The sequence below is a fragment of the Benincasa hispida genome, chromosome 12 (genome assembly GCF_027475165.1).
Source record: "Benincasa hispida cultivar pf3 chromosome 12, pf3_genome.v1.1, whole genome shotgun sequence".
Lineage (NCBI taxonomy): Eukaryota > Viridiplantae > Streptophyta > Magnoliopsida > Cucurbitales > Cucurbitaceae > Benincasa > Benincasa hispida.
Window position 1 is genome coordinate 55,545,194 of NC_143489.1, and position 25,291 is coordinate 55,570,484.

General features: G+C 28.0%; 1 protein-coding gene and 1 long non-coding RNA gene across 2 annotated transcripts; one reads left to right on the forward strand and one right to left on the reverse strand.

Moving 5' to 3' along the window:
* Nucleotides 1-470: 470 nt before the first annotated feature.
* On the reverse strand, nt 471-16,078 carry LOC120068055 (uncharacterized). Its single transcript, XM_090308540.1, has 24 exons — nt 15,884-16,078; nt 13,972-14,189; nt 13,774-13,879; nt 12,790-12,891; nt 11,774-11,833; nt 10,327-10,405; nt 9,654-9,801; nt 9,224-9,347; nt 7,940-8,120; nt 6,148-6,176; nt 5,818-5,966; nt 4,842-4,947; nt 4,571-4,666; nt 4,434-4,489; nt 4,068-4,191; nt 3,087-3,149; nt 2,612-2,671; nt 2,335-2,496; nt 1,919-1,992; nt 1,699-1,792; nt 1,361-1,494; nt 1,168-1,248; nt 963-1,068; nt 471-686 (listed from the first exon to the last, which is right to left on the reverse strand). The coding sequence occupies exons 1-24, from the start codon at nt 16,055-16,057 to the stop codon at nt 615-617; spliced, it is 2,598 nt and encodes an 865-aa protein (XP_090164666.1). The 5' UTR covers nt 16,058-16,078; the 3' UTR covers nt 471-614.
* Nucleotides 16,079-18,135: 2,057 nt separating this feature from the next.
* Nucleotides 18,136-19,460, forward strand: LOC150032078 (uncharacterized). Its single transcript, XR_016525467.1, has 2 exons — nt 18,136-18,754; nt 18,936-19,460. It is a non-coding gene; the product is annotated as an uncharacterized LOC150032078 (long non-coding RNA).
* Nucleotides 19,461-25,291: the final 5,831 nt, after the last annotated feature.

Consider the following 25,291-nt stretch of genomic DNA (forward strand, 5'->3'; position numbering starts at 1 on the left):
AGAAATATATGTATGATATTCAATTTAATATTAGTACATACAAATTATGTATATATTTCTTTTTTCTTTTTAGTGATGATAAATTTGAACTAATATAAAATCTACACGGATTAAATACAAGAACATATTTCCTTAACTCAAGGTTCATGTATAAATCTACATTTTATTTTTATCCTTCCTAACTTTCATTCCAAATACATATTACTTAAAACCAGAATTTCCAAGTCTTTGCTTCATACACAGTTTTCTTAAAATATATATTATATATCAATCTTGAGGTCAGAGGTTCGGTTTTCTCATCCAATATATAGTATAACAATTTTTTGATATTTACCACTCGTAAGAGACTAAATTAAAAATATTTATATATATATATTTCAAATGGTAGAGATTGAGTTTGAAACAAATACATTACATAAACAATTATAGTTTGGTCCAAACCTTTTTAACTAATCTATAATATTCGGGGTAAAATTTATATCACTGTTTGGTATTGGTAATTCTTATAAAAAGTTCAAATTTAGGAGTAAAATGTATGATTTTTATTCCTTACAAAGTAATAAATTGCAAATGAAAAGAGAACCTTACACCTTAAAATTCTTATTAAAATCAATTCAATTTGCTGAAGGAATTCCTTGATATGGATCGCTGAATGTTGCAATATTTCCAGGCCTTGAAAATACGATCTGTCAAAGGAAAGAAGGGAATGTTTAAGGTTGGATTAGACACAATCTAATTTAAGATTTAATTTAAGTTCAGTAGATTAATTAATTTTAAAAGATATTCGATACTTTAAAAGGCCACTAGACACCAAATTAAAAATTCAGAAAAATGAGATTAAACTTATGATTTAACCTAATAAATATTTTTCCCTATTTTTTAATTTATAAATTACATTCACGAAGATAATAATTGAGATTTTGATATTTTATCTCTTCATTAAACCGAAACCATATACTTACTTGATAATCTCCAATAGTGTGTGATTTAAAACCAGCGGAACAATAATCAAAATAGTATATCCAAGTGCGTATGAAACTTTCATCAAATCCGAGCTCGAGTATCTTGCTGAAACATAAAATTTTCATTGCAATGCATTTATAGCAAGCATATGTTTAATAGCTTTCTTCCAAAATGTGACATGAACAAATGATAAAGATTCTTTACCTCTTATTATTTATGAAATTCTTTCTCCAACACCTCAATGTTTGATAGTAATGAATTCCAATATTCTCTAAATGTTCCACACTACAAATAAGAAAGTAATTCATTTAATTAGTTCTTTTTAAACAAGAAGGGAAAAAAGTAAATTAAAATTACCATAAAGAAATCTTAAAAAGATTTAGTGGAGTTTATTAACCAAAGTCTTGATGCTGCAACCATGGCTGTTGTTACTCTATTTAATGATGGAAGGCATCCACCTGGAAATATTTCCTTCATAAAATCAGGACTTAGACGATGTTCGTCATAACGTTGATCCGGTATTGATATGAACTAATGAAATAATCAAATTAAGACATTATTAGTTAACTTTGCATTTATTGTGTAAATACAATAATAAAATTTTCTTTTTTATCAAAGTAAATATAGTTAATTCGACGGTAATTGACATACACTTCTTATTATTTATTGTTTTTTTTAAAAAAAAAAAAAAAAACTATTTTTTCTTATATAGAAATTAAATAAAATTTTTGTAACCTGCAGAACAAAAAGACCATTTTCTGCTAACACTGATTCACAAGAACCAAAAAAATCTTCCATGAACTCGTGGCCAACAGCTTCTATCATCTCACTGGAATACAAAAATAATAATAATTAATTTATATAAAATTAGTACGTTCATATGCGATTATATCACAATTTTCTCAATTTCTCAAGTTGTCGAGCTCATTAAGAAAAAATTGAGGAAAAAATATACCATGATATAATCCTATCATATTTCTTCATTTTCGATAATTGTCGATAGTCACAAAGAAGAAAATTGATCTGATCCTGCAAAATTAAACCAGAAATGAAGCATGGAAAGAACTAATTGAAGTGATAATATGTTTCTTTTTTAAAAAAAAAATAAAATAAAATAAACTTCTCCTTCTTTGTAATAATAAGCTAAAAAATAATTGAAAAAATAAAACAAATTCACAAAGAAAAAAATACCAGAAAAGACATGAACTACCTAAAGAAAATTCATTGGATGGAATTTTCTTCAATCATACGAAATTCTCTTTTCAATCTCAATTACGAAATAATAAAATAATAAAAAGAAACTCTCTGAACGTCGTACCACTAACATAAATTAGAGTTAATACATAAATTTTAGAAACGGTTGATTAATACCTGAAGGTCAATATCTTTTACTTTCTTCTGTGCATATTCTAATTGTTGTTCAGACAAAGTAATGCCAGTATAATGACAACCAGTTTGCTTCACAATTTCAATAGCTAAGCTTCCCCAACCGCATCCAATTTCTAGAACATGATGCTTCTTGTCAATTCTTGCCTAACATTAATTAAGATATATATAGAATATAGAATTAATAATGAAAATAAAACTAATTAAACTGCTCATTAATAAATTATGCAATAATTAAAATTGGCAGTAGAATAGAACTCACCTTTTCAATAAGAAGAGATATTTTTCTCAACTGTGCAACTTTGAGATCTTCGTCTTTTGTCTATTAACAAAAACGAGATAAGAAAACAAAACGAACACCCATTTGTAACTTTTTTATTCTTGTTTCTTGTTTCTTTCTTTATCTATCTTAATTTTTTTTCAATAACCTTTTTTCTTTTTTTATAGTTTTAAAATTAATTATTGAAAAAAATTAGTTATATTTATTTCTAGGTATGTAATATAAATTTTTAAAGTAAAAAATGATAAAATGAGAAGCTTGATTTCATTGATACAAAAATTATCTTCACAAGTTTGAAAACATTTATAAAAATTGAAAAAAAAAAAAAAGTTATCAAATTGTTCTAAAGAATCTTAGTTGAGAACTTAGTTGAGATGTTTTGATACACCTTCGGATCCCACTTTTCTTGAGTACCTTGTTAAAAAAGAAATTTTCTAAAAAATATATATATTCTCACCTTAAAAATAGCGCACGAGTATGTCATTGTTTCATCCAAGAATAAAGAAAAAAGTTGGTTGCTCTAAAACACAACAAAGAATCCAATGATATCTATTAGCCAACAAAGATTAAAGAAAGAAATGACACAAAATTTAAACAAATGAGCTTGAATAATTGTTTTTCTTTTTCAATTATTCTAATATATTCAAATTAACCAAAATAAATTGCTCTCATTTTGTACATTTAAGTAGGTTTCTCACCTAGTAGTCTTGATAAACTATTCTCTTTTCTCATAAAGCTAAACAAAATTACCAAATTTAATTGAAAATTATCAAATACAAAACTAAGAATTTTGACCTTCAATTCCCTAGCATGAAATGGACTAATTATTAAATAATTGGCCATAAGATTAGGTTTAATTTAATAACTCATATATCTTATAAATCAAGTCTCTCATCTTTTCAATTTGTGATCCTCAATTTCAAGATAATACTCTTCGAGGTCACTATTTAATACAACAAATTGAGGTATTAGGTCAAATTCATAGACGAAAAGAAAAATCCATCCCTAAGTTTGAGAGAACGCACTCTAAAAAACAAAGGTTCTATTCAAATAGATTATAAAAAATTCTCTTAATAATCCTAAATGATAATTAACTAGTTAATTGTGACATACTAACTAAACACATTAATTAATCTACATTAACACTGAACAAATATTAAACTCGAACATACTAATTATCCTATTATTCTCCTCGTCACTATTCTTGATTTAGATTTTTTTTTTACTAAATACCCATTTGGGTTTATGCCTTTGGTAATGTATTAAATAAATTTGGAGTCTTATCTCAAAAACAATTGACTATAAGAAGTGTATTTCATATATCTTATAAAGGTTACGAAGTTTCTTAATTTTCTAACGTATAGTCAACATTTATATTGTCTCATTTCTTTTAAAAAGAGAATGAAGAATAAAAAAAAAAAGAAGTAAATATTAATACCAAGTCATAATGACGAGATATATTGGTACGAGCCTGTGTAGGAGTGTTGTTCCTTAAAGCATGTTGTAATGAAGACTTTGCAAAAGCAAAACTGGCTGTAAATAATGGAGGCGTCCACCATCCCCTAAAAAACAATATTAAATGATATATATTTGATTTTTTTAAAATATATGAAAATGAATCAAAATATTTATAAATATAGTAAAATTTTATTGTCTATCGCAATCTACCATAGATGTACTGTGATATTTTACTATTATTTATAAATATTTTCAACAGTTTTATCATTTAAATAATTCTTTTATATATTTACCGAAAAATAAATAAAATTAAAATATAAATTAACAAGTTGATACACATATATACCTTTTCCTCCTTGATTTTGCAAGGGAAGAATTTGTATCTCTGCTGGCAATGAGAATCTACCAAAAAAAAAAAAAAGTATGAAACAAATTCTACCCAAAATATTTTATTAAAGATGGATTAAAATAAACTAAGCTCACCATAAAAAGATTGAGAACATCTTCATCTTTATCCACAACAGAAAAATCTCTATTAATATATGCATCAGCAAGACCCAAATCAGCTCGTGTCATAATCTGTTATTATATTTTTTTATTGATGATCGTTAAATAACACCATAAATTTATGTCATTAGAAAAATGTAAACAAATTTGAAAAGTACCTAAAACTCCATTTTATTGCCCAAAAAATAGAACCTTGACAATTCCAAATGTGTAAAATTGTAGTAAAAACACATTAGAAATTACATACCTTCCAATAAAATTGAGGAGTATGAACTTTTAAAGAGACCTTTAGATCAATAAATTTTTTACTTCTTCCCTCAAAGTTGAACACTGTGCCCCCTTCCTCCATTAAACTGTTGTTTAAAAACCAAGCAACTATGTATATCAGCTTCTTCCCTTTTATAAGAGGAATTTTTTTACTTCCAATCTTGAGGTTAGAGATTTGACTCTTCTGCCTCACACTTTAATTATAATACCTTTGTAAAAATTATATATGCTTTTGGTTTTAAAATTTGACTAATAATTTATGTGTTCTTTTAACAACAACAAAAACCATATACTTGAAAAAATGATAGAAGCAAGCATTAATTTTCTTTTTTAAAAAAATCCAAACAATAAATTTATTGTCAAATGGGGCTATTTTTTGTTTTTAAAAAATCAAGTCTGTCCATCTATTTATATCTTTTCTTTATTATGCACTTTTTAAAAGTTGTTTTGAAAATCTAAAAAAAAAAAAAAAAAAAAAAAACTAAAAATGTAGAAAAAGTTATTAGAATTTTACTTAAGAAATCAAAGGTAGAAAAGATTGAAATTATTGTAGAGAAATTATCATAAATAAATAAACGAATAAGTACTACAATGTTCAAAAACCAAAAACTAAGGTTTTGTTTGAAGTCAAAACTTTGTGTTTATTTTCTCTCCATTATCTTATCATATTGGTTAATATATTTCTTTATTAAAAAAATAAAACATTTAATTTTTAGTCAAATTTTTAAAACAATAACAAGTTTTTAAAAATTACTTTTTTTCAATTTTCAAAACTTGGTTTTGATTTTTGAAAAAATATATAGGCCGTCGAACAAGTGAATAACACAAAATAAAGAAACTTAAAAGTGAGAGTAACATTTATGAACTTAAATTTTAAAAATAAAATAACAAATAATTATCAAACCGCGGAATCTAAATAGATATAAAAAATTTATTGGAGTATAATATTAACTTACCTTAATGATCCAGCAGATATATATTGTCTAAGAAATCTAGTGACAAAAAATCGTGCAGTTCTTTCCACCAAAGAAGGAACCATATGTTTTGGATTGTTCAAAAGACTAAAACTTTTTCCCAATACATTATGAGCTGCCATAATACCAGCCTGCAAATATTATTTATATCTTAGTTTTCAGTTCAATTAATTAAATTATTGAAATTTAGAAAAGCACATAACCAAATTATTTACTTTAGGCTTTTCTCAACTAATCTATAGTTTATTGCATTATCAATATGCAAAGCTAAAAAAAAAAGAAAAAGAAAAAAAAAGAGTAGTATTTAATTGCCTCTAATCCAGCCTCGTGGAACCCGTAACCTGAACAAAAACAACATAACATGTCAAAACTATACTTCATGAAATGCAACACATATATAATAAATCATATAGAAATCATATTTTAGTTTAGATTAAAAATATATGTTACGTAGCTAATATAATTAAAGTTATATGAGAGGGGGAAAACTCAAATTTACAAATTTCAACCAAACATTTGGTTCTAATGTCATTTTTTCCCAAAATTTTATAAATTTTGTATCCTAAATATGTTTTAGGATTCTTGAACACGTAAGTAAATTTTTATTTTTTTTTTAAATAATATTTGAAGTCATAACTGATTAGAGAGTTAAAATTGCAATCCTTCTCAATATTTAAGACAGACTGCAACACTTATTTCCTAAAAAAAAGTTGAAACACTTATTTAAATTTGAGATTTATGAAATTAAAAGTTTTGAAAATTGATATAATTTGACAAAGTTTAATAACTTTCTTTTCTAATAACTTGTAGTCACTTTAATAACTTGTCCTAAAAACTATTTCTAATGATCATGATGATCACTACAACCCTCAATCGTGTTCATATATGTTTGGGAAAAATATATTTTCTCCATGTTTAATTTTAGATCTAACTTCCATTTGATTTGATTGCTAGGATTCAAAATTGTTACACATTTAGTATTTAGTATTTAGTACTTAAATTTTGAGTTTGATTTCAATTTAGTTTTAGATTTCAAAATGTTACAATTTTGTTTAAGTTTTATTTTAATTTGGTCTATACGTTTTAAGATTTATAATTTTAATCTCAATTTTCTACTAAGTATTCATTTAAATCTTCGGTGTTAATGTCTATAGTTAGCTTAAAATAAGGGTTGTTTTCAAATATAGCAAAATGAGCTAACTTATTTACAATGTATTAATATCTATCAGTAATTGATGATAGTAGTTTATCACTATTCATCACTGATAGACAGTGACATTTTATTATATTTGAAAATATTTTCAACAATTTTATCATTTAAAATAATTATGAAACAAAATTTTAAAATTAATTTTAGTAGTGGTGAAAAATAGTAAAATTTAATTACTTATAATTCTTTAAATTCTTTAAAATTAATTAATAGACATTATCATTAAATACTAAACATACTTATTTAAAGAAAAATCAATGGTAAAAGTGTATATCTTTAAACTAAGGAACCAAATTGAATTAAAATACAAATCTCAAGGGTAGTTTGAAATATGTGGAATCAATCGAAATCAAATCAAAATTTAAGGATTAAATATATAACATTTTAAAAGCTAGGAATCAAATGAAAATCAAATAAAAAAAAAGTTAGGAATAAAAAATATATATTTTTCTAATTTTTAATCTATAATTAGATTGGTATTTTTCATTTTCATTTTTTTCCTTTTTTTTACTTATTTCAAAGTCGTAATATTATAAATTAGTTTAAAACATGGCATTTTTATATCCTATATTAGGTAAGTAAAATGGGCAGCTCTTTTATAATTAATAATTAAATGTATGGAAACTTTTTTTTAAAGAATTATAAATATAAAAGTTATCAATGATGGACTCTATCACTAATAGATTTCGAGAGTTGAATTTAAGTTTCACAATATCTACAAATTCTAAGTTTTACATTGTCCTATATCTACTGATACTTAAAACCCGATTTTTATATTTGTAACTGTCCTTTCTATGTTTCTATTGCTATCAAGATCTTTATTCACCAAATTTATTTAATTTAATTAAAGAAAATAAAAAGTGAGAATAATTAAAGGGAATATAAATGAATGACCTTGATATGCTCCACAAAACCAAATTCTTCTGTTTCCTTGAATGGTATGAAGGAGATTTGAAGCCTTTAAAGCTGCAACAGATGGGATTGGATGCCCAGTTGACCACTTCAACAACACATCCTTTGGCTCTTCCTCTGGATTTAAAGTTTCAAGAAATGGAGGATCCCTTTCACCAACATTCTGCATTTTCACAACCCAAACCAACCACTTTTTTCATCTTAAATAATGCCCCATCTCTCCTTCCAACTACAATATAATTATTGATCAATACTTCAAGAAATTCAACTAAAGTTAGACATTGCAACAACAAACCATGGTTGTGTTTTTATTTTAATTTTATTTGAAAAAAAATACATATTCAAAGAAACTAGCGGGAGTCCAATATATAAGTCTCCTCATAACTAGCAGACGAGAACCAAGCAAGCGAACCAAAAGGAATCCCGTCTAGGGATGTAAGCGGTTTGGTCGTTATTCGGTTAAGGAAATACGGAAAACCGAAACCGAACTAGCCTAAAAAAAAATCGTGCCACTTAAGCCGCTCGACTGGTATTTTGATCAGCTTGATTTGCGGTTTACCGTTTAATTGTGTGCACGTGCAAACGACTAGGCCAGCAGAGGGGAATCCACGAATTGCAAATTGTTTTCTTGGGAAATTAAACAAATTTTTGTGCCTATTCAATCTCAAGGATTTTGTGTGCCTCCTGACCAATATAAACTAATGGTTTCTATCGACTTAAGCGTTCTTGCGATTTTTAGATTTTTCCTTGCACCCCCAATCCCTCCCACATCTTCAGAGAGGGAATAATAGAGATTAATAAAATTAACCCCAAAATTATCGAAAGAAACTGTCACTTGAGCAAGATGGTGTGCTGCCCCATGCATAGCTCTCAAATACAGGCAAAAGATATAAGTCGAGAAGCCCTAGACAAGGAAATAATCTCCTCAACTAAACTTTTCAACTCAAAAAGGTCGCTCCCCAAATGAATAATAGCATTAACAAGATTAACAAAGTCAGACTCGACATATAAGAGGAGACAATAAGAAGTACCAACCAGAATCAAAAGATTAGAAAGATTTTTAAATCTATCATTACCTATCAACTTGAACTTTTGAATTAATTGGTGATATAAGTATCTAAAACAAGAGGTCTTGAGTTCGAACCCCTTTTTAAAGACATTCGGTATATAAATCTTTGTTTCTCTCAAATTTTGTTTATATGATAATTAATGTTGAAATCGATGTAATAAATATTTTATATATAGTGAAACAATAGAACTGCTAACCTGGATTATATTCAGCCAGTATGTCAAACACACTTTAGTATTTGTACTTCCGAGAAAGTTCCATGCACCCCATACTATTGGGTTTAAGGGCATAAAATTTTTGTCACGGTGAAGATAAATATCACTGCCAACATTCAGACAAAATCGATTACCATGTCAAGTATAATTCAACTAGTAAAGATAATCATAACTATTTAAATTCTCAATCATTAAAACTAATTTTTTTCGAACAAGAGGCTAATAGTATCTCCACATTATTTTGGAGATACTATTTTTTTTTATATATAGATATAGTCTTTTTAATAGTATAATTGTCTTTTAAAATAAGAAGGTAGTAGTGTCTCTACATTATCTTGATCCTCAGTGTATATATATATACGTACGTACGTATTAACAAATATTTAAATTTAAAACGAGACAAGAAAGGTACCTATAGACATATTGAAAAGCTCCAAGTACTTGCACTTCTTCATATGTTGCTTCATTTCCTAATATTCTTAACGCATCAGGAGCATGCGTTGCTATAACACACGCATCATAATTTTCTTGAAAACCATTTTCACATTTCACAATGCACCCTGATAAATTGTGATGTATACCAAAGGTTAATAATCAATGTTATAATTATCTTGATGGCAAAATTATAGAAATAATACCTTTAAACTTTGTTATTTGTTTTTAAAATATTTTTTTATTTTCAAATATTATCCTTCAACTTTTATAAATATGTCAAAACTACCTTTAAAAATAGAAATCGAGATTTAGACCATATACGTAACAATGGCCTAAAAATGATTTGATAATCCAAATTTTTATTTTAATTAGATCACTACCAAACCATTTCATATTCAATTTTTGTCTAAAGTTCTAAGAGTATATATTCCAAAGATACTTTTGAAACATTTATGAAATCTTCGGAGTAATATTGCAATTTTTGAATGTATGGAGATATTTTTTTTTTAAAAAAAAATAGTAAAGTGCAAGAGTATTTTTTACCATTTGATCTATCCTGATTTCAAAATAAAAATTCCAAATGAAAATGGAAAAGATGGAAAAGAAAAGTATAAAACATTCTTCATTATCTAATTTTCAACTATACTAACCTTCATTGGTTGTTGAGATGGAACAAACTTCTTGAGAGGTTCTTATTTGACATCTTTGACTCGTTAGTACTTCTTGAATCTATTTATATATATATATATTCATTTGTTAATATAAAACCACTTTACACGAAAATTCTAATAACTTGAAATTAGAAATCACTAAATATGTAAAAATCTTCATTAATCCCAAACACTAGAATATCTAAAACGATTAAATTACAACCGTTTTAGATTTACGTCTAGAGACAAATGATCTTTTTTTTTTTTTTTTTTTTTTTTTTTTGTGATCAAGAGTTTTGATCTTAAGACAATATGTATTTAACATAAGCCTTCAAATCGAAATTGAATAGATTCAGAAACTTTAGACCAACATGTTTGGAACAATGATGTATTCAGAATTTCACGATAGGGGACACAAATTTATACAATGTTAGAAGTTTAGCCATAAACTTTTAGATTTGTGCTTATGCATAATTCCTCAATTTTAGAAAACGTCAAATAGATATTGAAATATATATATATATAGCATATAGAGAAAAATAGTATAGCGTATAATATGCCAGCCAAAGATTGATCCATGGACAGCATAGTCACTTACCGTGCCCATCTTTTAACCACCTAGCCAAAATCAAACTCTAAATTATGAGTGAAAAGGCTAAATATATATAAAAATAAGGGGATTTTCAAAAATGAAAATATAAGGAAAAATATTTATATAAAAAGAAAAATTTAATTACAGTTGTGATAGATATCGTTATCAATATCTATCACATATAGACACTGATAGAAGTCTATCAGTGATAGAAACTGATAAGTCTATCACTAATAGACACTGATAGAATAATACAAATTGATAGAAACTTATAGAAGTCTATTATTGATACTATCAGTGATAGAAACTAATACAAGTTTATCATCGATAGAAGTTGATATAAGTCTATCAATGTCTATCAATATTTTTTTTTATATTTCTATAAATAGTTTGATATTTTCTTATATGTGAAAATTTCTCAAAAAATAATACTATATATTTTTTATTTAATAAAAACTCATGTATATATATATATATATATATATATATATATAATTGCATCACTTGATGTGGCACGTGTCTTTGACTCTTAATAGATTTGCAGAAGTAATTTTAACATTGTGTTAAGATCATTTATGTCATATTTAAATCACATCAAAATACACCTTTTAACATTTAAAAAAAAAATCGACATTGAATTTGACACTTTAATGTGATGTTTGCATACAATAAAAAAAACACATATTTTAAAGTAGTTTTTATAAACGATGTGATTTTAGTTTTTTCAAAATTATTCTCAAACATACTATACTAAATATGTTTATGAATTAAGATCAACTCACATATTGGATCAAATATCCCCATTAACAATAATTTTTGTATAAAAAAAAAAAAACAAAACAAAACTTGTACCACCTTCTTGATGTAAGAATGTGAACGCTCCTTAACAGTAAGCCATTGTGGAGAGTTGAATAACTGCAAATCAGTAGAACAAGGAAATTGCATATCAAATCACATAATATACGAGATTTTTAAAAATAGAAAAATAAACAAAAATTATTTACACAAAATAAAAAAATTTAATGATTTTAAACTTATATCAATTTCTATTAATCTCTATCAATGATAGACTTATATCAGTTTCTATCTCTGATAAATACTGGTAGAAGTCTATCAGTATTTTTTTTTATTATTTTTATAAATAGTTTGACATTTTTTCTATATATAAAAGTTTCTTTATAATATATACTCCAATATGAGGAGACATTATATACAAATAAATTAGGGAAAAAAATATTTGAGCGTTTAGTTTCCATTGATCCCTAGATTTCAAAATATTACACTTTTAATTATGATGTTTTGAGTTCATTTCAATTTAGTCTCTGAGCTTTAAAATGTTACTATTTTATCGTTAAGGTTTGAATTTTGTTTCAATTTGATCTTAGGTTTCAAGATTTATACTTTTAACCTAGAATTTTTACTAAATGTTTTTCTTCCATATTTTGTGTTAATGTCTATTAATCAATTTAAAAGAATTAAAAAAACTATAATTAATTAAATTTCACGGTTTTGTTTTCATCACTATTAAAATAAATTTCAAATTTCACTTCGCAATTATTTTAAATTAATTAATATAAATTAACGTCAAAATTAGAAGTTAGCTTTTAGTGAAAAATCAAGATTAAAATAATAAATCTTGAAACATGAAAACAAAAATTAAAATAAAACACAAAATTTAAAGGTTAAAAGTGTGGAATTTAAAATTTAGAGACTAAATTTAATCAAACTCTCAATTAGAAACTAAAATATAAGATTTTGAAATCAAATTAAAGGACTAGATAGAAATTGTATGGAGACATCAAATCAAAAGTGTTATTTCAATAAATTAGATGATAAAATAAAAATATATATATATTGAAAAAAGGCAGAACCTGAAGTGCGTAATGATTTCGACAAAGGGATAAAACCAAGAAAGCAGAAAAGTTGAGAACTTGTTCTGAAGGACAGGACCAAATTGAACAACACATTGGAACCTACACAAAGAAATATTATTGTGAAATATACACTAGAAAAGAGTAAAAGACATATTATATCTCTCATATGTTTGCCTAAATTATAAAAAAAAAAAAATTAAATTATACCAAAAATATACTTATGGATTGATTTCAATTATACTTCAAACTTCAAATCAAGTTTTTTTTTGGTTTCAAACATCCCCTCTTCAAAATTCATGGATAAAAAAATTTGTAACCGTTAATTATATGAACAAATCTAAACATATAGATAGAGGAAAAAAATAAAGACGTATATTGCATTTATGAACTATACTCGTTATCATCGCCCTCTTTTCAACTATACATTTCCAATTTTTTGTTCTTACCTATATGTTTTGTTTTCACAACTCTAAATCCAAAATTTACTTTTGGTACGTGATTAGAATTGTTTTCTTAAATACAACACATAAGCATACACAAACTTTTTCATACATAAATATAATATCAAAAGACTGCCAGGGTTATTTTGAAAAAAAAAAATCAAACTTGAAATCTTAAAATGAAAATTTTCAAAATTCGGGTATAATTAAAACCAACTTCATATATGGTTTGAGGAGTATTATTATTATTATTATTATTAACCTTATAAATAAAATCGCTTTTGAATGTTGCAGTATATTTTTCTATCCTACTTAAAACTATCCTTGAATTAAAAATTTGTCACAAAAATTGTTACCCTTACATTGTCTTCGATCCTAATTTTCGTTCAACATTCTAACAGACTTATTTCAATAATAATTTTGAAATATTTATGAAAAGTAAGTGCCGTGTAATATTAGTTACAACTTTGAAAAGAATAGAGATGTTTTGTAATCAAATTATTTTTATTTGTAAAAAATAGTTAAAAGAATGAATTCTTACGAGATAAGCATTTTGAAATAATTGGGAGTAGCCCATTGACTTGATAAATTGTCCCAATGTTTCATTTCGATCAATGTCTGGATTATTTTCCATAACTTCAAGATAACTGCATATGCATATTACTATTATATTATATGATTTGTTAGTTTAAAACATAATTTGTGTGGAGGGCTATAGTAATAATTAGTAAAACTTAACTTGTTAACATCATCCTCAAATTTGATTATCTCCTTAATCATTAGCCAGAAATATGGATTTAGAATGTTCTTCTTTTGAGCAAAAACACTTGAAAGGCCATTTCGAATACCCCATTCACAGCCTCGTCCTTTGTCTAAACTAACTGAGAATGACATATCTGATGTTTCCATTTCCACACCCAAATCATCGAAAAACTCCATCAAATTTGGATATGTTACCTGTTCAATTATAAAAGGAAAATAATATAAACCATGCAATAGAATTTAATCAACTACAAGAAAAACAATGAAGAATAAACCCATTAGGATCCTACAATATAGTTATAGTTCACATAAGAGATCAAATATAGGTTAAATAATTATAAATTTAGTCCCTGAACTTTTAGTTTTCTATGAAGTAGGTCATCCCTAAACCTTAAAAGTAGACTTTCGAACTTGTGTATAAATTGATTATCTTTGAACTTTAAAAAGTATCTAATAGGTTTCTAGAGTTTTAATTTTGTGTCTAATAAATATAGGCCTACTATATATTCAATTTTTTTTTAAAAATTATTGAACCCTATTAGATATGAAATTGAAAATTAATCATAATAATAGATAATTCAATTTTATGTCCAATAGATTTTATTTCTTTAAAAATGTGTTAACTATAACATAGGCATGTTGGACTGAAAGATCAATATTTGATATTTTAAAGTTAAACGACCATATTAGATATAAAACTAAAAATTTCAAGATGTACATGAAAACTTTTTTTAAGTTTAAAAAGCAATTAGACATCAATATATGAAAGTTCAATCACTGAATTTGTAATTTAATCTAAAATGTATCTGTAAATCAAAACAATTATAAAAAAGTAAAAATATCGATATATAAGAACGTAACTCTCAAAATCAATTATAATTTTTTGTTTCTTTCTCTTTAATCTGGATGATAATAAGTAAATTAATTTTTTTTTTATAAAAATTAATATTTTTCTGCTAACTGATATAGAGATAGTTTTCTTTAAAGCAAAAATTAGCATTACATAACAATCATTAGTACCAACCAGCTTATATTCCCATGAAAATACTCCAATGACAAATATAGCAATAAAGCAAAAAATATCAATAGATATAACATACTGTAAATTTTTTTTTGTAAATATAGCAAGATTTAAATCCATGGTACCAGATTCTATAAATAATAGACCATATCACTCCTATTTTATAAAATATTGTTATATACTTAATTATTATCCATAAAAGTGTACCCATTGCAATTATCCAAAAAATTTTGATCTTACTAAAATTTAAATTGAGTATTTGATAAATAATGGTGTATTTATGCATGTTTGATAATCATTTTATTTCTCTCAATTTACAAAGATTTTTCATCTATCTCAGATAAAAGAATTGAATTTTAACAAATTTTAAAAGGGAAGACAAGTTTTCTAAAACTATATATATATATTTTTCGTTTTCAAAATTTTGCTTAGTTTTGAAAACATTGCTAGGAATTGAAGAAGTAGATAATAAAACATGAACTTAAGAAGTGAAATTAGTGTTTATATGCTTAATTTTTCAAATACCAAAAAAAAAAAGTCAAATAATTATCAAACAAGACCTTAATTAAATGGTTTAGAAAAAGTAGATACAAATAAAGAAACTCGTTGTTCAAAGGAAACTTATTCAACTACATCATATCGTACGTGGTTGTGCCTTTTTTTTTTTTTTTTTTTACAAACATTATAATAGTTGAATTATGCTTATGTTAATATATAATCGTTGTTAATTAAATAAATCGTATTAGACATAGATTTGAAAAACAATCTTTAAATTTCCGTTCAAGTATGAAATGATATTGAGATTATTCCAATTCATAGCAAATAACTTGTTTGTTGTTTAAAAATAGAAAGGGAGAGAAGAAAATACTCGATTAAAGACCATGAAGCCAAGATCCAAATCAAAGCCATCAAAGTTAACAGTTTTGGAATGGCCACCTAAATAATCTTCTTTCTCAAACAATACAACCTCAACTCCAGCTTTAGCTAGAACATAAGCCGAAACTAGACCGCTGATCCCAGCCCCGACCACTGCCACCTTCATCTTCCTCTCTGAACTTTCCAAGAAGTTCAATTTAATTCAGTACAGATGAAGAAGCACAAGGAGAGAGATCGACCATTCAAATAATAAATACAAAATGAAAGCTTTGTTTTTAAGCTATATATTTATGGTGCCTAAACTTTTATCATTCAAAGAACAAAATGGTTAAATTTCAATTATAGTCTTGATGTGACTATTTCGTTTTTAAACTTCCAAATTTTTGTTTAATCAATTTTTTATCTTTCAAATTTGTATTTAATAGATGTCGGTTATTATTTAAAAGTTCTAATATTTAATTGAATGTGTTTTTATATATATTTGAACTTTATGTCATTTCGGGTGATAATATGGGGACTAAAATTTATCATTTTAAAATTAAACTAAATAGTCCCAAATAATAAATTTGTAATTCTTTTTTTTTTCTTTTTTAAAAGATATATCTACATACTTTACAATTAATGGTAGCTAATGGTCATTTATTGTATTGTTTTTTTTTCAATGGGTCATCTCTCTATCAAAAAATTATTGAAATTCATAAATGAAGACCAATTTTTTTTTTCTCTTGGTTGGGAATCTCTTATATAGTCCAGAATAAATTATAGCTGAAAATAAGATGTACAAGATTTTTTTTTTAAAAAAAAAAAAAAATTGCTACAACAAGACTCTCATATATGTAAGATTTTGTTTCATATATAAAATTCTAATTAATTATGCAATTACAATCAACTTGAGTATAATTGAAGTGTGTTAAGTTAAAACATAGTATTTTTTTTTTACCAAAAGATAATAAGTTTCATATATTGATAAACATAAAATGTGTTAATGTGTACTTGGTCAATGTATATTTAGTCTATGTTGTTAGAGAACTTTTAGGCTGGTTGAGTCCTTCTAGGGTCTATTTTTAATCCCTTGATATCGTATTTATACTTCATACATTTTCTATAAAATACAACTCGTGGAAATACATTCTTAACATGGTATCAGAGTCCAACTAGTGAATTACTACCGACATCCTTCATCCAACTGTGCAACCCCTACTTGTTTTCCATCTGTTCTCCGTTCTCAGTTGGGTGCCTCTATTTTTCGTCCACAAGCACCGGTTGTGCTCCCTCCTATTTCTCTTAGATCAACACGTCGATGTTTGTTTTCTTTCTCTCGATCTGCCACAAGCCCAGCCGAGCCTCACACATGCTCCAGATCTCCCGATCTCTGTTCTCTATTCAGATTAGCCAAGCTCCACTCCACCGCTCGCCCTAACTCTGTCGTGTCCATCTCCACCTCCATCGGAGATCTCCACCACACGAGTGCCCCCTGTTTGTAGATGTTGCGCCAACCCCCAATAAGCTAGCCCACTGGATCTCTGCTTGCGGATCCGATGAACCAAATCAAATCGCCCGCCATGTCATATCCCCAACGAGCCGAGTGAGCAAGATCCAGCTAATTGAGCCGAGCACAAAGGTTTCCGTTGTTGGGATCCTCTTTCGAACCGATTGCACATTTCTCGTCATGTCACTTTTTGGGAGCATACAATGTTCTCTAATCTCTCGACCTTTCATGCTTCTTTTTCAGGTCCTCTTCCTGATGGTTTCATTGATCTTTTTCCTTCATATTCATCTTCTCATAATATTGAGCTTGAGCACTCTATGCTCATCTCTGTTGATCCTGATCCGTCATCTATCTTACCTGGGGAGTTTGAACCTACTTCTTCTATATGATGCTCCACTCGTCTTCGAAACTTTCACTGTTTTTCCACTATCAGTTCCTTGGTTTAACCTAACTCTTTTCATGAGGCGAATACTAACTTTCTTTGCCAGCAAGCTATAAGTGACGAACTCCAGGCCTTAGAAAAGATGCACACATGGGACTATGTTGACTTGCCTCCTGTTAAAAAACCCATTGGTTCCAAGTGGGAATACAAGATCAAGACTTGCTCTGATAGTTCTGTTCAACAATATAAAGCTCGACTGGTGGCAACAAGATACTCTTAGGAATATGGGATTGATTATGAAGAGACCTTTGCACCTATGGCCCGGATGACATCCGTTCAAAGTCTTTTGGCCGTTGCTGCAGCCAACAGTGGCCTATTTTCCAGATGGATGTCATGAATGTGTTCCTTAATGAGGCCTTATCTGAGGAAGTCTATATTCAACCACCCTTAGGTGTCTCTCCTCCATCTCAGAAGGTGCGTCTCTTTCATCGATGTTGTATGGGTTGAAGCAAGCTCCGCAAGCCTGGTTTGCAACTTTTAGTTCCACCATTGGTCAACTTAGATTTACATCAAGTTCTCATGAAACGACACTTTTTATGCGTTAGACGGATCATGGTATTATTCTTCTTCTTCTATATGTGGATGATATGATCATTACTAAGGATGATCCTTAGGCTATTTTTGATCTACAACACTATTTTGGCAAGTACTTTGAGATGAAGGATTTTGGGTCATTTAGTTAATTTCTTGGTCTTGAAGTATCAATGAGAATTGTTGGTTACTCATTGTCTCAAGTGAAATATGCTTTAAACTTATTGGTGCGCTCTGGGATCATTGACTCTACTATAACCCTAAAACCACTCGACCCTAGTGTTTGTTTGATTTCGTTTGATGGTGTTCCCCTCAAAGATGCCAATCTCTATCGTCAAGTTGTCGACAATCTTATTTATCTAATAGTAACTCATTCCGACATTGCATATGTCGTTCACATTGTAAGTCAGTTCATGGTTACCTCTCGAAGCATTCATTTTACTACTGTCTTTCATATTTTTCGCTATGTCAAGGAGACGCTAGGACATGGCCTTTAGTTCTCATCTTAATCTTCCCTGGTTTTATCTGGTTACTTTGATGCTGATTGGGTTGGTGATCATTCTAACCGACATTCTACCACAGGTTACTATTTCTATCTCGAAGACTCTTTAATTTCTTGACGGAGTAAGAAACAAAGTGTTGTCTCTCGTTCTAGTATGGAGTCTGAATATCTCACCCTGGTTGATGCTACGTCAGAGTTATTGTGGGTCTGTCGACTTCTTGCTCATATGGGAGTTCCTCAGCCATCTTCCACTATCCTTCACTGTGACAATCATAGTCATCCAGATTTCTCACAATGATGTTTTTCATGAGCGTACAAAACATATCGAGAATGATTGTCATTTTGTTCAACATCATTTTTTGAGTAAAACTCTATTTTTACGAGTTGTTTTTATTGTTGAGCAACCTGCCAATATTTTCACAAAAGCTTTATCCCACAGGTGCTTCCTCCAATTGCTTAACAAACTTAGTTGATTCCTACTTTAGCACCTTTAGTTTGAGGGAGAGTGTTAATGTATTCTTGGTCAATGTATACTTAGTCTATGTTGTTAGAGAACTTTTAGTCCCTTATACATAATTAATACCATATACCTTTTCAGTAAGATACAACTTGTGTAAATACACTCTTAACAAAATGAAAAACAAATTATTCAAATATTTTAAAAATAAAATGATTGTGGTTTAGTTTCTTTTGTTTTGCTTATATATTTGAAATATATTTACAAAAATATTATAAAATTAAATATTAAAAATTCTGTTTTGTTCTTAAAAAAATCATACGAATAAAATAAAATGTTTAAATATATTACTTCTAAAAATTAAAACATTTAATGTGAGTTAAATCTTTTAAATAAATAGTTAGGTAATGTTAGGCCAAAAGGCTAGAATGCAAACTTCCTCCTCTTCCAGCCTAATTCAATAGATTAAAAACTCTTGATTTGATCTTTAAATTATTTGTTCCATATCAATAATGAATTTCTTTTTCTTTTGAAACTCAAACTTCATGAATAAAAGTGTTTTTAAACCCACGTGGATAGTTATTTTGGTTGGCTCTTGATATCAAATTAATTAATCTTAATTAATTAATTAATATTTTGATAAAAACAAACCTACTTTTATTTATTAACAATTTGAAAGTTTTGAAGTGTCTTGGAAAATCTTGATGCATCGATAATATGATATCAGTCGTGGCGAAATCAAAGGTGAAATGAATGACGTGGCACATAACACATACATAGTCAACAGTCAACGTGCTAACGTGATAGATGGTGTGGCACTTCCAATGAGAAAAAAATCTAATCACGGTAGTATGAAAGGAGTCCATATCTCCCCTCTCCATATGTGACATGTGTCACCATCATATTTTTTTATATTAAATTTTTACCGGCCCGACTAATACTTTTAAAGAACCATTACTTCTCTTTTTTTTTTCTAACTAACAACTTTCTCTCTCCATGTTTGATTTATATTATTTTTTATATGCCTAATTTTAACTTGTTCCATTTTATCTATTTCATATTTTTTTCTAACTCTTCACGCTCGCTTTTATTTTTCTTTTTTCACTACTTACTACTTTATTTTTGTCTTCTTTACCAATTTCTTCATTATTTATTTTTGTCTTCTTTACCAATTTCTTCATTATTTTCATTTGAATGTAGAAAAAGAAAGATGTTTTCTATTTATTCTTTTTATATTTGTCCATCTCTAACAACACATGTATTCGTTTTTTTTCCTAACAACTCATATACTCATTTTTTAACTTTTATTTTCAAACTAATTTTACTTCCCTTCTTTATTCCTAGTTCTATTTGTTTTTTTTACTATTTTTTTCATTTATTTTGTGTGCTTTTAAAATAAAACAAACAAGAATAATGACTTATTTCAGTATAGTTATTATATTTATGTTATATTTATATCTATGGTTATTCATTATGATATATTTTATTTGTAACTTTAAATTTGAATAATTAAATAATTTTTTTCACAAACTAATTCAACAATTCATTAAAAAAAGACTTTAATATGCAAATAATAAATTCATATCAAGAGAAGACAATAAATAAAATTGAAATCATAATTGAAATTCTACTCCCTTCATCTTATCTCCACACATCAAAATCATTTATTTTAACCATGTTGGCGCTTCTCATTTAGAAATGGAGCTGTATTTGCTTTAGTGAATTGCGTGCCGTTGTAATTTGGAGAGGGTTGGTTGGGAATCCAATTCGGATACAATACCTATATATATCCGATATTCAAACATCAATAACAAATATAAATTAATTTGATAATCCAGAATATTAAAATGATAATATAATATAGCTTTATTTGAAAATAAAAATGCTATTGAACTATACAACAAATACCTAAGTAAATAGAAGCATTGGATAACTAGTATTATAAAATGAAGTATTTGGAGTCTGATGTGTTGGATAAGTTGAGCATCCAACTGTATAATTAAAATTTATGTGGACATTTGTGTTCTTAAAATCTCCATTTAAATAGGTAAACATCATAGAAATCATTATAAATCTTGTAACATATCATAAAGAAATTAATAGAGTAGATAAAGTTACAATCATAAAAAAAAAAAAGGTGAAACTAACTATACTACTTTTTTTTTTTCTATTTTTTTTTTTTTAGGTTGAGCTTCAATGTTTTTGATCTTTTTCTTGCACTTTTTCTCAAGTTGACTCTTTATTCGAACATTTTTTACTCATTTCATTCTTCGACGTGGAGGATCCAAAATATGAAATGGCTTTGATTCATGAGTACTACCTTCAATGTTTTTTTCTTCATCGACATTTTTATCGATTTCAACCTCTTTAACCACATGACAATCATCCATTTTCATTGTTCTCAACATACTTTCAATACTTTTCAAGCCTTTATCCAAAATATCTTCAACCATTTTAGCTGTTTCATTTGTCAATACATCTTTATTGGCAAAACAAATAGCTTTCTGCATAACTTAACTCATCTTAATGTTTTCTTTAGTTGTTCTATTAATTAGTTCTCGTTCATTACTACTTCTCCCTAATCCATTTTTTTTTTTGCATATTTTGTCCATATCCTTAAGATATATCGAGAAGGAATGGAAAAAATATTATGAAAATTTAGAACTCTTATGTGCAAATACATATTCAAACTTTTTACAAAGTACAGTTGATAATTTGATCAGAATACATGAAATTCACCAAGTACTCTTTCATATCTCTATCTTTCACTAATTTATAAATTCAATGATTCTCATCGTTACTAATCCTTTCAATCCCTACCGATAATGATTCAAACAACTCATCTTGAAATTCTTGAAAATTAGCATGAGTGTACTCTTTGGATGCTTGATGGATCATGCCTCCAATGTTACTTGCACAATTAGGTGTAGTTTGACTACATTTGAAGTCTTCAATCAAATTAGCTCGACGAATCCTTTCTAGCATTTTTTCATGACGAATAATAAATTATGTAAGTGATGTAGACTTACTTGTCATACTTCAAAAAATACTATTCATGCTTTCACCTTTTTGGGTTGACAATGTACTTGAAGAAAAATATTGCTTTCTAAAAGCTGGACATCATTTCCTTGGTAACTCAAAAAAGTTCTAAGCCATGAACTTTGAGACAAATCAATAATGGTTAGAAGTTGATTCCACACATCTTCAAACTCTTTCTCAGTATCACAATTGTAAAGACATCTACTGAATAATATTTTGAAATCACGCATTCTTAAATAATGAGCAAGGTGCTTAGGAGCATTTTGACTCATATGCCATAGACAAAGTCGATGTTGAGTCTTAAGAAATACGTTTTCAATTACATTGGCCACTGTTTGACATTGATCAGTAAATATTGTTTGAGGTTGATGGCATTCCATTGCTTGTAGATAAGCTTCAAATAACCAAATAAATAATTTTGTTGTCTCATCAAATAAAAGTGCACAACCAAACAGGATATTTTGTCTATGATGGTTCACTCCAGTAAAAGGTGCACATATCATGTTATACTTATTTATTCGATATGTAATGTAAAAAATAACATCTCCAAAATAGCGATAATCCATCTTTAACCTACCAAGTGTCCAAAAGAAATTTGATAGATGGTTTTCATAATAAACTTGCAATGTATAAAAGAAAGATGAGTCATAACAATGACATGTTGATTTTGCATCTTATTATGAAAATCCAATAAACGCATCCTTGGCTATAAACTAAATGTTGTAACTTTATGTAGTGACATAAATAGGATCAAGTTGACAGTATATAGCCTAAATGGTCTAATAAGTATATGGATGAAATTGAGTATCTCATCCTGGTAACACTATTGGATGCGGCCCACTCTGTAGTTGTTACAAGAAGTTGTAAGGTGCTACAAACGATGTGATCCACAAATTGTTCATGTTGAGACATGAGAGTGGGGGCATCCTATGCAATGAGTTTACATATAAATTGGACCACGAAAATAGTCATTTTTCTTTATAACGACCGTTTACTGTTAAAACTGACTATTTCATTTATTATATAACGTAGATTAACTCGATCTTAATCCTGAGCTAGTTATGAACTCCTGTTTATTCGGAATTGTCCTTTGATCTGCAAACGGTGAGAGTAGTATAACAGCACTGCTCAATAAGCTTACCATTTTGGGGATAAGACCGGATGAATAGCTGGAGACATAGCCTTGTAAGATGGAATTCACTCCTACCCTATTTAGGGTTAGCAGATAGATTGTTCTCTTAAGTACTGACTCCAGGTCTTGAACAGTCGGGGCCCCGCCTTCTCATGATAGAGAAAGGATTTGATTCATAGAGATTGTGAATCAAAATTGTTCATTAGAGGATCAGTAGGAACTTAAGGAAAAAGATGTAGTCACAAGGGTAAAACGATATTTTTGACCTAGCTGTGATTACGATCAACCCGTGAAGGATCGACTTACTGATTATGGTTATTAAGTGGACATAATATACCTACAGTGAGGGGAGTTCAACTATGAGCTATAGTGGAGTGTCCCATTAGTTAACGAATGGGTGTTAGATCTGACTAATGAGTTTAGCCGATTAATCTCGAATCGTTGGAACCCATGGTCTGTAGGTCCGTGAGGTTCCCCTACTAGCTCGTAAATGGATAAGCTTTAGGATAGCTTGAGAAATTAATTTGAAACGTTCAAATTAAACAGAACAAGAGAATAAATATTTAAATATGATTTAAAAATATAAAGATGATTATTGTGCAAAAAATTAATTTAATATTTGATATTAAATTAATTTTTTAATTAATTTAAGAAAATCAAATTATGAATTAAAATGATTTAATACCATTTTTTATTTTAAAAAGAAAATGGAAAATCGTTTGCATGTTGCACAAAAATGGAAAATGGGTATTTTCCATTACCATCATCTTTATGCTCCCACAAAAAGCATTATCTTCTCTACTTTGATTCTCCAAGCATGAGCTGCAAGCCATGCACTCCATCTCTTTACATGTTCATTATATATATATAAAGAAGAATGGAGTTGTTGGAGAGGGGATAATACAGGATTTCGAGAGAAATTTTTCTGAAGAAGAAATTGTGTTCTTCAGTCAAGCTACTGTGAGTTTCTCTAGTTTCTTCACATCTTCAAGTTGTTCTTGAGTCTCATAACTCTGCTTAAAGTCCAAGAGCATAGTAGGGAAGGCTTTGAGATGGATCACGTTGATAAGAAGTGAAGACAGCAATTGAACAGACGTTTTCTTGGGGAGTTCATCAAAGGTATGTTCATAAAACCCATTTTTTAGAAAAGCATGCTTTAGTTTTTGCTAAAACTAGTGAATTAGAAAGCTTATGGATCCTTGATACTTCCGCTGCATGTTTTTTTCCTCTTTCAATTGGTATCAGAGCATCCTTTAAGCTTTCAATTCGGTCTAATTTTGGCAAGGTGGGTGTTTTTTCATGAGATATATGAAACTGATGCACTACTATGGTTTTCTCTGTTTTGGAATTTTAATTCTCTTTAATTTCTCAATTAAATTTATAATTGGCTCTTGTTTGATGAGCATTTATGTGTTAGCAAGAGTCTTTAATTTATTTGGAGTCATTAGAGTTGAAATTAAAATGTAATTGAAGAAACAAGCGAAGGAGGTCGAGCTGCTGTTCGATTTTTTCAGCTTCTGCTTAAATCTGTTGCTAAGGTCCAGTTGCTAAACGATTGTTTAGATTCAGACGTTACACGATGAGAAGAAAAGCTAGACAATCGTTTAGTAATATACGCTGATCGTTGTGATGTTGAACGCTAAACGATCATGTACCTACGGGAGCTAAGCGATGCATTCATTTGTTATATGATAGCATTATGCGATCGTTTAGTTTTTATCGTGGAAACTAGACGATTCGTTGATTTTGCTAAACGATGGCACTATATGATCGTTCAGCAACGATGTGCGCTACATGATGCGATGAAA